Source organism: Lepeophtheirus salmonis, chromosome 8 (genome assembly GCF_016086655.4).
Source record: "Lepeophtheirus salmonis chromosome 8, UVic_Lsal_1.4, whole genome shotgun sequence".
In the NCBI taxonomy this organism is placed as follows: domain Eukaryota; kingdom Metazoa; phylum Arthropoda; class Copepoda; order Siphonostomatoida; family Caligidae; genus Lepeophtheirus; species Lepeophtheirus salmonis.
This window is the reverse complement of record NC_052138.2, coordinates 35,534,729-35,556,511: the sequence shown is the minus strand read 5'-3', so window position 1 is coordinate 35,556,511 and position 21,783 is coordinate 35,534,729. Positions and strand designations below refer to the sequence as shown.

The 21,783-nt window shown below is 31.9% G+C and overlaps 1 protein-coding gene and 1 long non-coding RNA gene across 3 annotated transcripts in view; one reads left to right on the top strand and one right to left on the bottom strand.

Moving 5' to 3' along the window:
- Aplip1 (JNK-interacting protein Aplip1) overlaps positions 1-21,783 on the top strand; it is a 58,138-nt gene that overhangs the window by 34,657 nt on the left and 1,698 nt on the right. The window contains exons 5-8 of one of the 2 annotated variants that reach the window (XM_071890494.1): positions 809-922; positions 18,307-18,357; positions 20,777-21,033; positions 21,132-21,313. In XM_071890494.1, coding sequence (XP_071746595.1) covers positions 809-922; positions 18,307-18,357; positions 20,777-21,033; positions 21,132-21,313 — 604 coding nt within the window. Of the gene's footprint in view, positions 1-808; positions 923-18,306; positions 18,358-20,776; positions 21,055-21,131; positions 21,314-21,783 lie in introns of both variants that reach the window. The other variant, XM_071890493.1, reaches the window with a different exon arrangement.
- LOC139906140 (uncharacterized) lies at positions 20,358-21,216 on the bottom strand. The gene is made up of 3 exons (XR_011781461.1): positions 21,077-21,216; positions 20,747-21,013; positions 20,358-20,694 (listed from the first exon to the last, which is right to left on the bottom strand). It is a non-coding gene; the product is annotated as an uncharacterized lncRNA (long non-coding RNA).

Below are 21,783 nucleotides of genomic sequence, written 5' to 3'. Positions count from 1 at the left end.
ATTAGGACAGAGGAGATCAAATCTCATTTAGTAAAGTACTACACTTTTTCAAGACATCCACCGTGAGCTATTATACTATAATTACAGGATAAACGTAATAGTAAGGGCATCTGCAGGATTATATTTTTCTTTGGAGGGTGGGGGGAGCTCTTGGCTTAGAAAACAAATCCCTGAAGTATCATGGGAAGGAACTTCTTTTTCAGCAAATCCCTTAACTCCAAAAACAGAAAATTGATATAAATAGACATAAATATAAATTACAAACTTGAATGATTGTCTAATCATATGTACAAACTTGTTCGAGCAATTGTGATCCATTGAGTCCATTGATCCATTCCAATAATATATATCGCTTTGTGAAGTTATTTTCTTATTGTTCACAGCATGCAACAATTGAATTTCAACTTTTTTCTATCGTTGTCTCCAATTTCGAGATAGAAAGAGAAAGAAGGACGTGCATTCAAACTTATGCAATGTACTTAGTTATAACTTTTTATATTAGTATATACTAAAAGGGTAAAAATTATAACTTTTTCTTCGTATTTTAATTATATAAAAGGGTTTTTTTTTTTCAATAATACAAATAGAAGGGAAAAATAATTTTTTCTGATGTTTTCTTTAACATAAGCAATTGTAATAACTACTAATAAAGTAATGCTACTTATTGCTAGTCATATTAATTGTTTGTTTTTTTTTGGTTTTTTTCGTAGAATTTCCTCATCTAAGAGATACTAATCATATGTTAAAGGCAATTGATTATAATATCTAGGCAACACGACTAATATCATTATATCTTTTTAATTCTTAGGCTTTTCTCCAATATCACCAGAAGTTAATCTAAAAAAACTTGAGCTTATGGACCCAACACATCGTGGATTACATCGATTTCTTCCTCGACACAAGGATGAAATTGAAATAGATAAGTATTTAATTTAATATATGTTTATTTTACTTAAATATTTGCAAGGCCACAATAACAACAAACAAATAAGCTTATTATAGTTGAGTTCTATACCCTTTGCCTATAAAAAATGTTGTTTTTTTGCAAATCTATATGAATGCACCTAGATATAAATTCACTGCACTTCAAAAATATAACTATAAAATAAAAAAGCGCCAATTAGTAAGATAAACATAAAAAAATATTAAAAATTGGTAAATTTATTTTGAATAAAATAATTAATTATAAAACTAACTTGATTTTCGATTTGTGGTATCTATGTACATAATTAGTCGAATCTGGAGAGCAAATATGTTATCTAGAGTAAAGCTTGAACTGATATATTTAGCTTTAATATTTGGCTGTCTATAGCTTTGCCAATATTTAAGCTTGGAAATTCTAATTTTGCTATTATTATTAACATAATCAAGTTACTGGATTGTAATTTCTTCAATTATTACGACTGATACAAGTACCAATTTATAAAAAGCATTCACCAAAATATCTTACATTCGGTGCAAGACTGTGGTTTCTGGTTGGGATTGTTTAATAAAGTGTACATTTTAAGGATATACACCTACTGGGTGTAGAAAAAGTACTGAGACCTTCTAAAGATACCATTTTAAATATATGTTGTTGATTTATTTTTGAATAGCTTAGTTTCTAAAACATTGATTTATGTACATGTTGCAAACAAAAAATATGTATATGTTGCTATATAGGGTAGAAAATCCATTGTAGGCAACTTAATCCGCACCAGGAGGACCCCCTCGGACGTTGTGATGTCCTTAAACTTCAGCAAGATCAAAGAATGTCAATCAGAAATTGTTTGGCTGACGGGGACAATCTTAAGGACAACCCCCTAGAGTGGAAGACCCACCAAAGTGAAGCTTTAAGATATCATGGAGGCCTTTCAGGTCAATCCAACGATGAAGATGTCAGAGTACGCCAAGAAAAAGAAGATACATCGGTCTACTGTGGGGAATATCATCCCAAAGGCTAGAAGAAGGTGGCTTAGAAGAATTGAGATGTCACTCCTGTCGCAACGTCAAAAAGAACTCCGTCTTCAGCGATGTCAACAACTCTTGAATGATATAAAGCACAACAGCAACTGGGTAATTTTTTTCTCGGATGAAAGTACATTTACCATTGAACCCGTCTACAACAAGGAAAATGATCGGGTGGTATTCTTTGGCAAGACAGACAACAGCATCAGGACAGTAACTAAGACAAAATATCCGGCCTCTGTGATGATGTTGGGGTTTGTGGCACCAACTAGAGAAAAAATGCCTCCAATAAGGTTTCTTGTTGGATACCGATTACCCGTGACAGACTACTTGATGGTGTTGATGGAAAATGTGGTCCCATAGATCCCCAAAACTATGAAGAAGTCCAACAAGGCCACGTACGTATTTCAACTGGACGGGGCTCTGCCCATACAGCTAATATTGTACAAGATGGGATGGGTAGTAACATGAACTTTGAGTTTAAGAACCCTTGGCACCATTAGAGCCCAGAACTGATTCCACTGGATTACTCCATTTGGTGGGAAATTGAGAAGAAGGCCTGGAAAGTCTGCCAACCGATTATTGATGCCCTGAAGATCTCCGTTAAACAATAGTGGAGGATCATGGAAAAGGACTACGTTGCCAATGTGTGCAAGGAGTTCCGGAGGCGGTTGGAGGTTGTCATTGAGCCTGATGGTGACCAGATTTATAATTAATGTGCATTATTAAAGTAAAAAATGTTCTATGTACAACATCATCCTGATCAATAATGAGTATTTTAATGACTACTTAGATACAAGTCTCAGTACTTTTTCTACACCCGGTATTTTATTGGACAAAGAGGTAATTCAGTTTGCTTAAAATGTTTTTTAGTAAATGTAACTATAGAAATAAAATATTTTTATAATTATTTTTGTTAAAAACTAATAATCTGGATTACACATGAATGCAGCTAATAGTCAGTATCAAATATTCACAAAATGCAACGCTGAATTGCAAATATTACTGCAAAAGCCCAAACCCATGGTTTTGCATTGAGAACATCCACCATAACAAATTATCAATATCATATGTTTGCTTCAAAAAATGAAAAAAATATTTACATTTGGCAAAAAACAAATTTATTTCTATAATTACCCCTTAAAAGTTATTAATCCCATTTTTGTATGTTTTCCCATGGGTCATCAATATAAACGTATATTTAATCATTAGTTCCAAAGGGCTTTCTAAAATAAAATGTAGACCGATATACAAGATCTATTATGTTTTGTATAATTGTTTATTTATTTGCATTATGTTACTATATTGATATATGAACATCTATTACAAGAGATAAGGGATGAAGAGTTTATCCTTGAAAAGCTCTAAATGGATGGGGTATAGTTATATTCAAATGGAGTTATGGGTATCATAAAAAACCGATTTTTTTAAATGTATATTTATGAGAATGTAATCTCTTTAATGTTCTATTGAAAACGTACAATTAGTAAACACCAGAATGACTAAGCGTTCCTTTTGACCGCTTTTTAGTGTCTGAGGATTAATTAAATTTGTGAATTATGTCGTAACTATATTAAATTTTATTTTGTTATGTCCAGAATTATAATTTTAGATTTTTAAATAATTGTATCCATTCAGTGAAAGTTTCTTCCAAGAAAAACTGAAAACCAGAAGAATAAAATTTTTGTATATTGTATAGTATATTTTGGGTAACAAAATGTGGTTCATATAAACGTTCGCAAGCCAAGAAAAAAGTAAAACGCTCCTGTGACTTTATTTCTTAGACGATTTTACTAAAATTTTAATAAAATTGCTCTCAGATATATTTTGGTACTGTGGTGACCTTCATTTGAAACCTTTTCAAGATTGCCCCAGAAAATATAGCATAAAGAATTCCATTTCGGTGAGTTAGAACGCCAAGAACTCTATGGGAAGTACATCACATTATCAGAATCAATTATCATTGAGTTTTCTTTTGCTAGTGTGACAGGGTGCCCCGTCTTGCATCCAGATCCAAAGTAAATTTTTCATGATACTGCAGATCCAAGGGAAGAATTTGGTACTTTGGTACTGTAGTTCTTCATAAATGACACGATAGACAGTTGAACAGGACGCTTCGTTGATGCTGTCAGTGATTACATCCATCGATTTTCCCCCTCAACTAAGCAGGACTTTGCACAATTTTGCCTACTTTTGGGCCTCAAAGCTTCTAGGAAATCATCATCAGTGGGTCTTCAACATCCTGCTTGAAATGTTTTCTTAATTATTGGACGAATTGAGTAATGCACCCGACAGCATTATCAAAAATTGCGTTGTCTATTTTACCATTTAAATTGCACAAAAAACATAAAAGTAACAACGGGTTTATACATTGCTAAAAAAAAGGCTCTGGTTTATTGTCATAATGAAGCATAATGAGCAACTGTCGTGGTAAATGACATTCGTACCGGACTTACTCTCCATTAGTGTGTATTTGTATTAAAACCACTACACAAAATTTGTAGGATTTACAAGCCTATTTACATACATATGTGTTCTCGATCATATATTCTATGTAACATAGGATATTGTCCAAATTGGTCTTTACATTTTTATTTTTTGACAAGTTATCGTCAAATTTTATCCACAAATGATCCTTATTTCCCCTTTGGATGCGTCGCAAAGTGCACTTAATGTTGTCAAAATTGATTCTCACAATAAAACAATGACCAATTAATAGATTTGATTTGAAGGTGCATATTTGAGGCAATATAAGTCAGTCAACTTAAAAAAGACCCAAAAAAAAGACTATAAGCTATAGCTAATATTGTAGTATATCTTCTCTTATCTCACAAATCTGAATATTGGCTCAAATATGTATATGAAATAGTGGCTTGTATGTATATTAGGTTAATGTTATCTAGTGCTACACATTTTATTATTTTCTATTTGAAATGACATTGGTAAAAAATCACAGAGAAGGACAACAAGACATCTTATCTTTCAAAAGAGCAACCTGAGATGGTTGGAAAGAACAAAGAAGATTCGAAATTTCCTGAAGGTCAACAAAAATTCGGGCAAAATTTTGCTCGTTTCTCATGAAATTTTTTACTGTTGATACCACTGTGAATAAGCAAAACAAAGCTTCATCACAACCAAAAATCCAGAGAATGTCTCAGCTTCAGTGAGAGATGTCTTCAGAACAAAAAATCCAGCCGTTACCATGATCTTGGGCGTTGTGGAGTCTGCCTTCCCATTGTTGTGGAGAGGAAGAAGCAGCTCAATGCAGATGCTTACATCAAAATTCTGGATAAGAGAATGCTACCTTAGGCCAGAGTTCGGTGACAACTTTGTTTTCACTCAAAGTACCCTCTGTCATCACACTTTTACGACGCAGGACTTCCTGAGAGACAACTTTCCGGACTTTTGGTACCTCAGCATGTGGCCGCCCTCCTCTCTAGACTCGAACCTCTTGGACTACTTTACTTGTGAGCATCTAGAAAAAAAAGGTGGTTACTACTCCTCACAGGAGTGTCCAGTCTCTACAGACTTCCATCAAGATAGAGTGGACCTCACTCGAGTCTGACCACATAGTCAAGGTCTGCAAGGGATTTAGGCCTCGTATTCAGGCTTTTCTTAGAGCTGCGGGCTCGTATATTTTATAAAATTTGTGTTGACCACTATTTTCAGATGATTATATTCAATAAATGTCCTAACAAAACCTCTCGTTTAATTCTTATCATTGAAAAATTTAAAAATATAAAATGTGTACCACTAAGATAAGATAAGATAAGATCAACACTGTATATGAAGTAAAAAAATTTGGAGTTTCTCCTCTTCTCGACTTTTGTTCAGGATTGACTTTATGTTGAAACATCACATATGTATGGCTCGACAAAAAATCAATATCCTTCTAATAATGTGCCTAGATGTATTATATCTCCAACGTACACAATACATGTGAGTATCTTAGAGAAAGTATGTATATATGTGCATATGTATTAATGATCCAAGTAGTATTCTCTAGGGCTTTTATATACATACTTATATGTCTACCTACCTTAATAATAATGATTAAGGAATGTTGAGATAATGCATCAAAATAATTTGCCCTAACAGACTTTTTTCTGTTTTTTTTTTCTTTTCTCTCTCTCCCTTTGTTTTCTTCTACTTTCTTTCGCAAAACGTAAAGAGATAAGTAAATATTGAATAGTAAAAGCTAAAAAGTACTGATGGGACAAATAATTGGAATTGGAGAATCGGCTGCTTCTTCTGGAATCTGAATCGTTCTCGATAAAATAACGTTTAATTTCCGAATCTTATGTATTATTATTTATTACTGGATCTAGGAAAGTTCACCTGTGAAAAGTTTGGCTTGAGAAAGTTTGCTGCGGGATTACTGTCCCTCATAAAATTAGCTGTTATTTTCTTCAGCTGCTCAGCTCTTATACAGGGTGTGGAATCCAAATATTTCGGCCGATGTAATCGCATTTTAATGTTGTTTATTTTAGAAAATGTCGTCATAAATAAACTTTATTTGATGCCGTTTTTGTTTTGAATCAGCCACCAAATCAGTGAACAGGAGGAAAAAATGTGTTATGTATCCAAAGTGAAGCTATGAGCCCAAAACTTAGCTGATTTATGGCTCAATGAGATATGGCATTCGTCATATATCAACTTTAACCCCTTTGATCACTTTTGGTGGAGTAATATCGAAGGCATCACAAATGCGACCCAAACTACCATGAGAACAACATTGTCAGTGCATGTACTAGCTTCAGACACCGTATTAAGACTGTCATTGCTTAATATGGAGCCCGTATAGAATAAAACGCAGCTTCTGTGATCTGCCAACAGTGCAATAAGCAGAGGGCATAAACAATTTTTTTTCTATCAACAGAAATTATTCTTTTTGTCTAATCAGTTTATTAAATTTTGGGATTTGAAACAAAAAAAAATTGTTTTCTGTTGACAATACAAAAATTGCTTATGCGCTCTGAAGTAGATATGTACCTAAAATTTTAAAATGAATATCCAAGATGAAGAATAAAAGATTAAGTAATTGATATTCTTTATAAATTTTGTTTCTATATATGTTATAGTTGTGGTTTGTCAACACTAAAGCAATCTAGAATGATTTTTCTCAAAAATGAGTGTGGATTACATTTTTATACTTTGACAAATTTCTATCAACATTATACACCCTTTGGAAATTCTGCAAATTCCAATTAAATTAACGAACGTTATGATCGAATATCCGTCCAAATGGGTCAACAAAGTCATTTCAAACCAAACCGGGGGGGCGTCGTATCATACCGAGTTTTAAGGCAATGCCTACGTAGACATAAGTCTCTTTAATCAAATAAGGGTTCAAAATAAGGATGTCCAGAGACATAGCGGTCTGATCGGTGTTTAAGTGCAGACAACACCTCATCTTCACTTCAAGAATTACTTTTTAGAAAAATGATGAGAAACATAGGAAAAAAAATTTTATATATTTATTTTCTATAAAAAGAAGGTCATTTGATCAAATTATGGAGCGGAGGAAATCGTGCAAAGGCCCCTGAACAGTGTTGCTAAATTAGCATCTTTTTAAGCAGTTTGCCTTTGAAGTATTAAATTTGGCCTAAATTTGAAATAAATATGTATTTAATAGTTTTGGTTTATTAAGCCTTTTTTTTAATAAGTTTAATTTAATAGATTCAGTGGTCCATTTAAATATGGAATTAATTAGGCGTCAACGAAGAGACAAACGTTCCTTATGGAGCAACTAATTTGTTAATGGGAAAAAATTGACCATATTTGCGTTTGACTATCTTTTCAAACGTTGAATAACATTGTTGAGTATAGCACCCTATAGTAAAAACAGAAAGTTGAAATCCAGTAAAGACAAAAAAGTTTTTAGCTTTTCAGACAATTTAAGCTAAAAGTATTTATACGAGGTTTTTAATATATTGATTTGGAGAAAGAGGAGAAATTTGAGGGAATTTGTGGGAGATTATTTTGACGAAAAATAAAAATGATGATTCCATACTTAAATGAAGTCACGAACAATATGAAATATACCTTCCTACTTTTATGGGTCATTCACTTTCTTTTGATTCAAGGACAAAGTATAATACAAATATCTTTTTATAAAAGTTTTACACAAAAAAAAATAGCAAAATATTTTTTGATTACAAACCCTCCTTGCTTTCTATTCAAGTCTTAACATAAATACTTTCCGTGAAATTTTTGCACTTTTTTTATCTCCATCTCTTTTCAACTCCCAATACAAGATTTCATATTTTGACCATTTTTAAAGGATTTTTTTTTAGAATTTATTCGGAATGTGTACCGGGCGTTACATTGAAATCGGAACAATTGCTAATTCAATAATTAATTAAAGTTAAATGATTGAAAATTTTGTAAATAAAAAGTGTTATAATATAATGACAATACACCTTTAAAATATTGTTTTACACAGTTTGAAAATCATATGAGATAGGTGACCAAACTTTGGTGCATTAATACAAGGTAATTTTTTCATTTTTTGTTTCGCTATTAACAACTTTTCATTGGGAGGTCATAAATTGACAACTATTTCATACAAAAAGATGCAAAAGTTAATAAATAACATTTCTTATATTATAAACATGAATGATTCGTTAATTAAGTAATTAGTAATTGGTGATACTGAAAGGTCTTAAAAATGTTTGTTCTTCCGGAATAAATCCGGTTCGAATTAAATGATTTAGACAAATGGCACTAATTTAGAATTATAACATGATGCCAAATTTAATGGTACCACTTTAGCTATCTTGCATTACTATTCATGGAGTTATTTGTCTTTAATGAATTTTGCAAATTTCAAATTAAGCAATGAATTAAAAAAATCGTTTTTTGAATATATCATACATATATAATCAGGGGCTTAATTTTTGGATTTTGTTTTTTTTTAATCCAAAAATTAAATTTTTTGAAAAATAATCTCTAATATTAATTTATATATATATAATAATTTTAATTATTAAACTTTTCGAAAAAAAAATCAAAAATCTAAAGCTATTCTTAAAAGATTAATTTTTTTCGAAAAAATATTTAGATTTTTAGTATAAAGCCTAAGTTCCTTAATTTGCCGACCCCCTACATACGCCCTACAGATAATGTAGTTTTGATTAATATCATGGTGTTGTCTCTGTTCATTCTGAACCATAAATACCAGTGCCATAAATGTCCTTAGAGTCTTAATCACTTGAAATTTATTCAACTCCTACTGATTCATCAGTCAGTTATTTTTCGTCAATATAATCTCCCACAAATTCCCTCGAATTTCTCCTCTTTCTCCAAATCAATATGTTAATGGTTTTGTTCTGTTTTTAGTATAGGGTGCTATACTCAACAATGTTATTCAACGTTTGAAAAGATAGTCAAACCCAAATATAGTCAATTTTTTCCCATTAACAAATTAATTACTCTATAATCAACATTTGTCTCTATGTTCATGGAAGCTTTTTCCATACTATACTTCTTCTCAAACACCATGTCATGACCATGCAAGTGTTAATCAATTTTAGTAGGAAGTGTGCATTGAATATTTATCGATGTCTTCTCATTATACAGGTGTATTAATAGTAGCATTTTTGAAATAATATGATATATCATATGATGACATCCTTTGCAAGAATAATAAATATGTATGTTCGTGCATTAATAATAATTTAATAACAAATTAATTTGTTTAGTTCCAATTTCAAGAAAATTTTATTAGATTGCATTTGGTACCACTTTCAAGGCTATAGCACCAACATTTGGGCATTTTCAATGAAAGCAAAGACAAAATATTTCTAATTTTGCAGCATTTAAAAAGAATATTTATAGTTTAGACCTTGGAGAATGGAAATAGCATCAGTTTGCATATTTTTGAAACATAAAGTCAAATTTGAATAGGTAAACTTTAGAATATTGGCACGTGAATGAATCCACACCTATCCCCCTACTACTCTTACAGCCTAATTGCCACCCATTATAAAAAGGAGGTTTTGTTTCCACACTGTGTACAAGAACATATCGCCTTTCTCTGAACATATGGTCAAAACGTCAATTTAAAAAAATGTCAAAAATTGCAATTGCAATTTAAAGGACAAATATATTGTATATGGACATATGTTTGTAATTTTTTCCCCTTTTAAATGTGCATACATTAAATTTAATGGTCCAAATCAGACAAAATAACCTGTCAAAATAAATATTCCCCAATTTTTGTATTTAAAATATATAAGTATATAATTGGCCGATTGAACTTTTGAGGTTAATGTGTAAAAAATCTATTATAAAAGATTGAAAATCCATATAAATATAGGATTGATCTTATCTAGTGGTACACATTATATTTTTTTCAATTTTTCCAGAGAAAAATTTGAAAGGGAGTTTTTGTGAGGACATTTATTTTACAAAATCATATGAAAATACTGCTCGGCACTATTTTTATTTGATATATAAGGCCTCAGCTCTAATAATTCCCTTAATACGAAGCCTAAATCCCTTGCATACCTTGACTATTTAGTCAGACTCGAGCTGGGCCCACTCCTACATGATGGAAGCCTCTAAAGACTGGACACTCCTGTCAGGAGTAGATAACACCATCTCCTACTTCTTGTTTGGTTCCAAAACATGTTTCTGAGGTACATTGTTTTAGTTGGGGAAACAGATAAAAGTCGAATGGAGGCAAGTCTGGAGAATAAGGATGAGGAGGGAAAATTTTGATGTTTTGATGAAAAGCCATCCATGGACAATTTTTCTTTAGTTTTTCTTCCTCAAATGTTTCGTAAATGCTTGTAGAAGAGTTACATATTGCTCTGAGTTGTTGGTATGACCTTTAGGCATGTAGTACTGCTAAAGGATACCCTTGAAGTCAAAGAAGACAATGAACATTTATTTCTTCTCACTTCCAACAACTTTGGATTTTATAGTGGGATTATTTGTAACTGGATACCATTGTTGGATTAGACTCCTTGTTTGCAGGAGTCAAATATAGAACCCTTGAATCGTCCATGGTGACCAAACTCTCCAAAAAGGTTTATCCATGGTCTAAATACTGTTTTTTGATCTCCTTGCCATTTCAGATGATTGTTTTTATGCCTTTCTGTAAGAAGGCTAGGAACCCAAGGTGATGACCTTTTTATGAGCTGAATGTCACCATGAAGGGTATTGAAAATAAGACCATTCTATAGTCATGCGCCTAATTCTAGTAATTCAATAATTGGAAAGCATTAGCTAACAACCAAGAGATTTTTAGCCTTTTTTTTTTTTTTTTTTCTTATCATATGAAAGGTTGTGTGATAGAACCAAAAGTAACGACGTGACCTACATGTAAGGGATGTGTTTGAAACCAAAAACGGAATAAGAACTCCCTACTAAAGAATAAATTATTTAAGATCGGATAGGAAATTATCAATGTATCTAGTCGCAAGAAATTGAATAGTTCTTACATCAGCGGCACCATAGAAAGAACCATTGGGGGGATCTTCTCATGGTGTTATCTTGCTAACACATAAATATAGGAATTAGCTCTTTTTGAGCAGTTAGCAATTACCAACAATCATTAATAATTCCATAGTTGGTAATAATTGCCTTACTAACAATTGATTTTAAGTTATTTCCCCACTCTTCTGTTTTTAAAGAAAGGTTGTGTGATACAATAAAGGTAACGATGATGCAGATTCCCTACATAATATGTTAAGTATTTCTTTTGTGATAATCACAAGTAAATTCTCTAATTAAAAGTATTAAAGTAGAAAACCTATTATGGCATGTTCTCTCATTAAAATGCCTATTTTTACCAACATACATGTATTTATCTTATAAAATAATTACATATATAGGAGGAAATTATACCTTTTTTTTTCTCTCTCCTTAAATCCTATTATATTTCATAATTATTCTTCACATCACGATTACCTATCTCTTAAAAGGAAGGGAAACATAATCAAAAACATTAAATATGACTTTCTAAACTCATGTCCATGTTATAGCGATATGTAATGTTTCATGTTGGGCTGCATTAAAAAAGTTTCTTATCAGACAATAAATTACATACTGTCGACTTTTGCATGTCTCAAATGCATTTTTTATTCGTTTGTGCATTTTGAAGGTGAGTCTACTTGCAATGTTTCGAAAGAAAAATCAAATTTAAATAAAATGCAGGGCCTCTTTATTTAGACAGCTTAGCGCAATTTAATTTGAATTCATCTATTAAATCATCATTTAGAACATGCGCTAAAGCGAAGAGGTGTGAAATTCCATATTTTGTCACTGTACGAATACAATTGTATCAGTCCTTATTTATTCGGGCTAGTATCATCTTCAGAGCGGTCCTATGGGTCCTTTTGTCCCTATTAGTGAACTGGGATTTTATACAGGGTGGAGTTCCAAGATGTGGACTCTTAATTAATGTTAATTTTTTCATTAATATAGTACGGTTTATTTATTATTTTTGACATTCTGGTTCAGCAATCTCTTGTGCATACACAAATTATAATAAACATTTCGCCATCTAGTCATTATGAGTGAGCAATAAGGCAAAAGGCAGCGCATCTCAGATTTCCTCAATGCTCAAGTTGAAGTGGCAAGGATTATGAACATTTTAAAGTGCTCCAGGAGCCCAGTTTTCAAGGTGGGCAAGATGAACAATGCGAGGAAAATACCTTTCCAGAAAAAACAGGAAGTGGGGGGTACAATTTAAAGACGGATCCGGAGTTCCTTTTACTTGTAAAAAAAGATCAAGGAGGGCCCTACCAAATCCATGAATTGCCTCGCCAATGACTTCTCCCTGCTTTCAATATCATTTTTTTATTCTTAAATGTTGTTCATTTTATGATCAAGGACTAAAAAAACTTTTTTCCCCCTTCATTCATCATTTTGAAAGTTTTAATTTTATAATATAAAAAAATGATCAAAAATATAACTTTTTTTATTGCAACTGATTTTGACAAATTTTCATTTCTTTAACCACATACGATATCTAATTATTGTGAAGCTCGAAATAATAGCAATCCAACCTTTGCAAAGTATGCACAATATATGTATATATTTGATGCATTTTGCAATGAATAATTATTTGGAAGGAATTTTCTTGTTTCTTTTTCAATGCAATTGTCACACATCACCTTTTTAAAATATTTTACCGGTAGCTTTTAAGCATTTGTCATCAATAAAATCACTTATTTTTATGAAATTTTCTCTTTTATGGATCTTTTGGTAATAGACTTTAAATATTTTCAATTATTTTGCATTCTGTTAATGTTGATATTTCATAAAACAACTTTTGAAAAATGATTGTTCCATGGTCGTAATTTGTTCTTCGTTTATTAAATAACATTTTTTTCAAAAAAAAATGATCACATAAATATACAGTCAAACCTGGTCTAGTGGCTACATATTTGAAGTATCTCATCACAATAACCTGGCTTAAGAGGTCATCTGCATTAAGAAGTCGCTTTTTCGGTTTATCTTGCCTGACTGCTTAATAGCAAGGATTTTTTGATGAATGCTACAGTGTGTATTACTTTCATTTTTTTTCTCCACTCTAAGATAATCACAGAAAGAGACAACATATATAATATATATTCACTCTTTATAAGGCTTTCTATACAGGGTTCTTTTTCTTAAACAAATTAATCATTGAAAATACAATTAATTCATACCATGGCCTCATTATGTCATTTATTAATATTTTTTTATTTATTTTCTCCATAAATGGGCAAAAATGTATTCATTTATATGAAATCTGTACGAGTCATAAAAACAAATGATGCGGTCACTTTTTTTATTTAACTCATGGACTAGATGTAAAATATCAAAGTAACATTCAAAACATCAAGTCTGAACATGTTTGAATAGTGATAGAAATAGAAAGTTGATTGATAAGTGGAGAAAAAATTGATTTTATAGGTGTTAATAGTTGTCCAGGATTCAAGTCATAGAAAACAATTTGATAGATTTGACCATTTGAAAATGGCGTAGAACATAAAAGATACTTTTATTCTCCAAGGTCAACATAAATTTAACGTGAAATCATCATTTTGGAAGTAAAACATCCAGAACAAGTTTATACCTCAATATCTTGGCAGAAATGAAATATATGCTTATCAAAGTGTGTTCATCAGATTTAGCTGAGAAAACTGTACAAGAATAAATACAAAATCCCTGAGATATCCTCCCAATACGAACGTGTGGTCATGAATGTGTGCCTCTGTGCCTGGCGCATACCTAATGAGTCTGATGGGTTGGGAAACCCTGCAAAAAAGACTCATAATCCTTCTGAGAGCAAAAAAAACGCACTTCAGACTTCTGGTAGGCAAAGAAAATGTGGTCTCTTAGCTCACCAGATCTAAGCCCATGGGTTAGTATGTGTGGAGTGTCTTAGAGAGAGAGTTCAATAACCGTGCACATAACACTGTTGGCTCCTTGCGGGCTCCCCTTCTCGAGGCAGTGGCCAACATGGACAAGGGGTTCCTCATCTAGGCATGTGCCAAACTCAGAGCCAGGTTGGAGCCTGATGTTTGGTTTGAGTTCTTCACATCATTACATGACTACATGTAAGAGCAAATTAATTGTAAATTGCTAAATTAATTTTGGGAAATAAATTATAATAATATGTACATTATCCTTCAGTTTTCCGAATTAAAATTCCCCACCCTCTATATCATTAACTATGCCTCCAATATGGTGTCCTTTTCAGTTCCTTATGGAATTACACACGTCAAAAAAAAGACTTTAAAGGCCCTTTATGGAATTATAGATTAGTTAACCTTGGAAAACGATAGTGAGTTCATTAATTCTAAATCTTTAGCACTAACGTACTAAATGTTCAAAAAATATTCATGCTCATCGAATGAAATATGTTCTTTAATGAGTCGTAGAAAAAAAAAGGATTGGGAATAAAAAAATAAACCTATAAATTTTCATTCCTACATGAGAATTTGAGATAAAAAAATGTATTAGAGACGAAATATGTCGTTCATTCATTTAAGCCTTTATTTGGGTCTTTAAAAAACAAAGAGGCCAAAAGTAAAGTAACTACGTAAAAATAATGTTGTTGCTGTAGAAATACATTTACATTGTTCACATACATATAGGTAACTTTTTAGTTTTTTAGTAAATCATGACATGGCCTGTGTCTAGAATATAAATATATACATGTTAGTGAAAAGTTAGAAATTAAATTGTATTAGATAGTAAATCTTAGAGGTGTCTAAAAAGAAAACTACTACTTTATGCAGTTGCAATCTGAACAGGATTTGTTTATTTTCTAAAGCTGTTATCATTGCGAAAAGAGCATCTAAATAAAAAATAGTGGGTGTGATCGTGAAAGACGAAGAATATTAATGACAGTTTGCTCGGGAATTATAAGTGTAAGTTATTGTTGGACTTAGAGTAGAATTGAGGATCAGTATCTGCAGGGTTGCCGAGATAAGTTGGGACAAAATTCATAAGTGTATTTCTAAAATATGAGACTAGATAGTAGAGTTTGTCTATGAAACCAACTTTAACCAGCAAAATAAAACAAAAACAATATGAAGTTAGGAATAAGTAAGAATACTCTGCAATATTTTTTTTTGTCCGGCCAGAAACGAAAGGCTGCTTCGGGTTAAAGCTTCCGGCTAATAATAGAACTCTTCACAAAATGATCAAAATTTGGTGGAAAAAAAAACATTCATCAAGTTTGTGTAAAAAGAAAAACTTAATTTATAAAAAAAAATGGATTGTTTGGTTAAAAACAATTATTATAACATATTATAAAGGTTCATTGATGATTAGAAACGCGGTGGCAGTGGAATTTAAAACTGCCTTGTGCCCCCTGTATAACCTGAGGGGTATTTTTGGATATCAAAAGGGGACCATGAAGGAAGCAACTAAAATGTATTCTTTTTTTAGTTAATTCAATAGTTTGATTGCTGAAAATAATGTAATAAAATTACTCACAACCATATTCCCACAACAATTTTGTCTCACAATGCTAATGTACATCACTATTTAACAATGCAACGATAATCATGATTTTTATAATTACCAGTGATAGCTGAAAAATTTATAAGGTTTCAAATGCTTCGACTGGCTATTGCCTCCATAATTACACTAATAGTTGTCGGTGCTCTTTTTTGATGATGTTATATTAACAAAATGATTCCACTAATTAACACAATTGAAGTTGTAGGATACATATATTATTTGAACACACAAAATCCAAATAGGTGATTGTGTCAATGGTATAATATTGATATCTATCTGTATAAAACATTGACGTATTTTATATCTACATATTCTGTCAACTGAAATCACGTAAATGCATTATAATTAGCTTTGTTGATAATCCAATTATAACCATTAATAGTATTTAATGAGTATATACAATTTACCTTCATTATATTATCCTAATTATGTTATATCAAAAACTAATTAATGAGTTATAAAGTATACACAAAGTGGACAAAGGTAAATCCGGAAGCACTTTAACGAATAATTATAAGACTTGTATAGGTTAAGTGATAAAAAAATTTAATACTTGCGACAAGCTAAATATGTTAGCTATCGAATTGAATGACAAGGTTTTTTGAGTATCGCGTCGTTCAAGATTGGAAAAAGTCAGGATAATTTCCATCATCGAAGCTGGACGCGGAGTCACTCTACTCAGGAGATAATTTCCTTCTTCAAATATCCTAAATCAAATTTATGATGTGATTAAGTCCTTTGATGAGGAGGAAAAGACAAAGAGAGCAGCTCATTCAACAAGATCTGATAAAATCCGTACTAAAAGGTTCATAGCTGGTTTGAAACGATCAATTGACACTCATACAGGCACGCTAAGCCGGCCAAAGACCGTAACGTGACCAAATAGACAATCAAAAATGCCATCAGGATTGACCTGGTTTACTTGTCGAGGGTCAGAGCCTCAAAGCATCTGCTAACAGAGCAGAATCACAAAGGGTAAAATTCTTATTAACCAAATGAAGTGCAAAGGTAGTTACGTGCAGTTTTTTTTTCGGACAAGAAAATCTTCACCAATAACGCCAACCATTACCGTAGAAACGATAGATTGATCGGTTTGGATCCTGTTGAGGTCCAACGAGTCATGAAAACAAAGAATCTGGCTTCGGTTATAGTCCTGGTGGTCATCAGCACGGAAAGACAAGTTATGCCCCTCCCCCACTTCTTCCAAAAGGGCCAGAAGGGGACCAAGAAGGTCTACAAGGATGTTCTCAAGGACGTGGTCATCACATGGATGAATGAGTTCATTGATGGGAAGCTATATACATTCCAGCAAGACTCAACACCTGCTTATAAGACCAAGATTGTCCAAGAGTTATAAGGACAAACTTAGCCAGATGTTTGGCCTCCATTCTATTGGCCAGCCAAAAGCCCGGACCTTAATCCATGTCATTTTTACTTGTGGGACAGGATGGGGAGGAACACCTGCAATAATAATCATGCCTCATTTGCGGCCTTGAAGGTATCCATCGTCAATACAATGAATTACCTGGATCTGCACAAGGTAGCAAGAGCATACAAGGCATTTAGGCACCGTGTAGAGATCCTGATCAAGAACAAAGCCTCAAATTATAAATAATCATCTAACATTTAATGTGGATTTTAAATGAATAAAAAATAATATTTTTATCTCTTATACAAGTCCCATAATTAGCTGTTAAAGTTATTCCGGATTTACCTTGTCCACCCTGTATGTACAAGTGATGAATCGAATATTTACATCCGCAGATGAGCCATAATTTAAAAGTATTCGAACCCGTACCACGTTGGTAATAAATGTGCTATTGATATCTGCAGTTTGAAAATAAAAATCATACCTAGAGATGCAAATAATGACTAAATTGAGGTGCGTGTAAATAGTGCTCCACGCTCGATGATACATAAGAATAGGAAGGAATAATTAATAAGAGCATTCATAGTTTGGTTCTACCAACTTATACTTCCCTTTTCATAACTTCAATTTAGCCAATATTAACATCCCTTATCACATCATTGATAAAATATAAGACATATTGAGAAGGAGAGAGATAGAAAGGATGCTAAAATGCCAGGGGTTTTTTAGTATAAAGGCAATTAGTGTTTGCCCTACGCATGATTTATAAAATAGTTCTCTGGCAGATTATAGATTTTTTAAATTAAATAAATCGGAAAAATTAAATTAAATTTCAAATATTAAATTTTGAAGTACAAAGGAAAAATTTCTAAATTTGCTCCGTCTGCGTACGCCCCTGAATTAATCAATTAATTTATTTTGGTAAAGACAATAAATTTCAATTTACCAACATACATATATGCATTTTGCATCTCCCTCTCATAAATTATAATGTTATTTTTTAATTCTTTCATTACATATCGGAGATCCAGTTTATGTCCAAAAGGAAGCAGAAGATTTATGGTGCGAAGGTAAGTAAACCAGACATTTTTAACATTTTCACAGGCATCCTATCCCTTTTATTTATTAACTTGTGAGAATTTTGCATTGAAATCAATTAGTGATCACAAACAGTTGTTTTAAAATAAAAAAAATAGATGATTTTATTTAGCATTAATAAACAAATTAACCAAAAATAATCATTTTGGTATTTGGGCCCATTTTTAAGGGGGGAGGGGGACGGAAATGTATTACAACTATTAAGTGGAGAACCCTCTACATTTAAAATAGGATCAGTGCAGGGTAAATTATAGTTATATATATTTAAAAATATAAAAAATATTATGTCATTATGTGTTTTTTTTTTAAATACACCAAAGAAGAGAGGAGATTCAACATTCAGAGAGAGAGAGATGTTAACACCACTAGGAATTCGTATGCAGATTGCAGACGAATTTGTTTTGATAAACATGTGTGCAATTATCAACTATTATAGAATAATGGTGACAGGGAGCTTTGCCTCAAACACGTTCGCCTTGCACTCTATTGCCTCGAGCGCACTCGCCGTCAAGCTTCTTAGGCGTCATACATGTTTGCCTCTTATACATTTGGCGTGCTACATATTTGCCGCCCAGCACTTTCGCCGTCAAACGTTATAATAGATCTTATGCAGTAAATATGATGGAACGGTAACCAAAAAAAAAAGGTACATATATTTATATATTTTATTAAAATTATGGAAGTCAATTCGTTATTTCATACGTAAGCCCTGATTTCAATAATTAGAACTAAGAAGTAATTATTTAACTCTGAAAAATACGAATAACATGTCAATATTTCTGTATAAGATCTATTTTATAACTTTTGACGGCGAAAGTGATCGGAGGCACGTATGTAGCCCTGCAAACATGTTGGAGGCAAGCATGTATGATGGCAAAGATGTTTGATGGCGAGTGTGATCGAGGCAAAAGAGTGTGAGACGAACGTTTTTGAAATGAATCCTCCTAGAACCTAGAATAATAGTACTTTTATAGTTGGAAGAATAGACTAACTACCAACGGATTTTAGACACTTTTTCTGTTTCTTTTTTATTGATCTTATTTTTTTAAACGGTCATCTTATTCACATTACTACAACGGGATCAAATTAATGTATCCGGACTTTATAACAGAAACATTTTTATTCAAATAAATGTGTCTTTCACGAATAAACTTTTTTGATGAGGTATAGCATTTAAAATGGGCACTCTGTAGTGGCAAATACCTCTGCCCAAAATCAAATTGAGTTATGTTTCTCAATTTGTTACAAAGTTATGGTCGATTATACATTCTTTATGTTATGTGTTACCTTGACATGTACAAATTAGAAATGACATTTAATGTGACCATATGTTCTTACTAAGTTTGATCAAAATTGATTTGTACTTTTCCCGTAATCCTGGTAGCTGACAAACAAAGTAACGAACAAACAGAGGCAAAAAATGATTGGTTATGAGACACACCATTACAACAACAAAATAACCAGTCAGATTACAAGGCCTAAAAAAAGTCTTGTCACTGAAAAGTTATTAAAAATATTTCGATTTGATTTTTTTAGATATTGTATTTTTCGTTCATTAATTTTTTTTGCAAACAAAACAAAGAACAATGGTAAAAAGGATGTGGGTATATAAAATTATTTTAAAATATTAAATCGGATCGGAATATTGAATTGGAAAATATTTTGACATCAGCCCATGTTTAATGTATCTACGTACGAAAAGAATCGTCGATAAAAGATATTTATAAAGAAAACAGTATAATTTTTTTAAATTACATATTATATATAACGTTATCAATAACGATTTTCGATAAATGCACAAATGTTTGCTTTGGATAGAAGCCATTGTTAATTATAATAACAAATACCAATTATTTTTACACATGTAGTTTAATTTAAATAATCAATATTAACCCTGAAAGGAACTCAATAAATTATATCGAAATATACATTTTCTAAAATCCGCAGCTGTTCCCACAAATAAATTTTAAAAAAATAACTAATATAACATTTTTTGGAGAAAAATTTCAAAAATAAATAGTTATTCACAGAAAATTAATTTTTTCAGAAAAAAAATTGGAAAAATTAAATTTCAAATATTAAATTTTCTAGTAAAAATCAAAAATTCCTAGCTAATACTAAATTAGAATTGGAATCGCAAATTAAACATTTGTTTCCTGATGCCAATTCCATAAAAAATACCCGGGTCTCCCATTCCCGATTCCGATTAATTGTCCAATCCCTAGTTATTTTATGTGTGTACTTGTTAAATTTCAGACTGATCTGTTAGACCGCTTTTGATTCCATGTGTGATAACATCAAAAACAGACCTATAAATATATTTAAGACTATGTTGAACAGTATATACCTATACATACATACATATTACATGATACTTTTATGTCTTTTCAGGAGTAAATCTCAGTACTGGGGAGCAAGGAATATTTCCATTGGCTCATGTTGTCGACGTCGAGTACAATGACTTTGATCCCAATCTGGGAGATGATCGTAAGGAGCGATACCTCTTAGATTACCTCGGAAGTGTAGAGAGTAGTCTCTACAAAGGAAATGCTGTTCTTTGTCAAGCTGTTAGAAAAATCGTTTCTGCTGATAATGCACCTAGACCTCATACGACTGTTCTTGAGATATCTGACAAAGGAATTAAAATGGTAGATAAAACAAGGCCCTCGGTAAGTTGGGCAATATACATACATAGACTTCTATGCATCGAGATTCATATTTTATGTCTTTTATATTTTCATCACAGCTACAACAAACATCGCCTTGTCATGATTACTTTTACTCTTTAAAAAATGTTACTTTCTGTGGCTTCCATCCGAGAGATTCTCATTTCTTTGGATTTGTCACAAAACATCCTCGACTTCCCCGCTACGCTTGTCATGTTTTTGTTTCGGATACTTCAACTCAGCATATTGCAGAAGGCTGCGGGTAAGTTGACATTTTCCTCCTCAACTCTATACATAGAGACTCTAGCTTTCATCATTAGGGAGTGGCTAGTCCCAAAAATTATTAATGTTATATATATATGTTCCATAGAACTAGTCTGGACAAGTTGCAACTTGTACAAGCCAATTGTCCATGTTTTAAGTCTCCCCTTTTAAAATGCATTATTTAATTACAATATTGATCATTTTAATGACCAACTATCAGTGATGGGCAAGGTAACTTATCTTTTAACTAGTTAAGTTGAAGTTAATTGTTATTTTATTTTTTTATAACTAGTTGAATTAAAGTTAATTTCTATTTCTATGAAAATTAACTAGTTAAGTTAAAGTTAATTTCAAATTTTTTTTAAACTAGTTAAGTTTAAGTTAATTAACTTTAGAGTAATTTAAGTTAAATTAACTCACCCAACTTTGGTTAAGTTAAAAATAATTTTGATATTAAAAATAAAAATT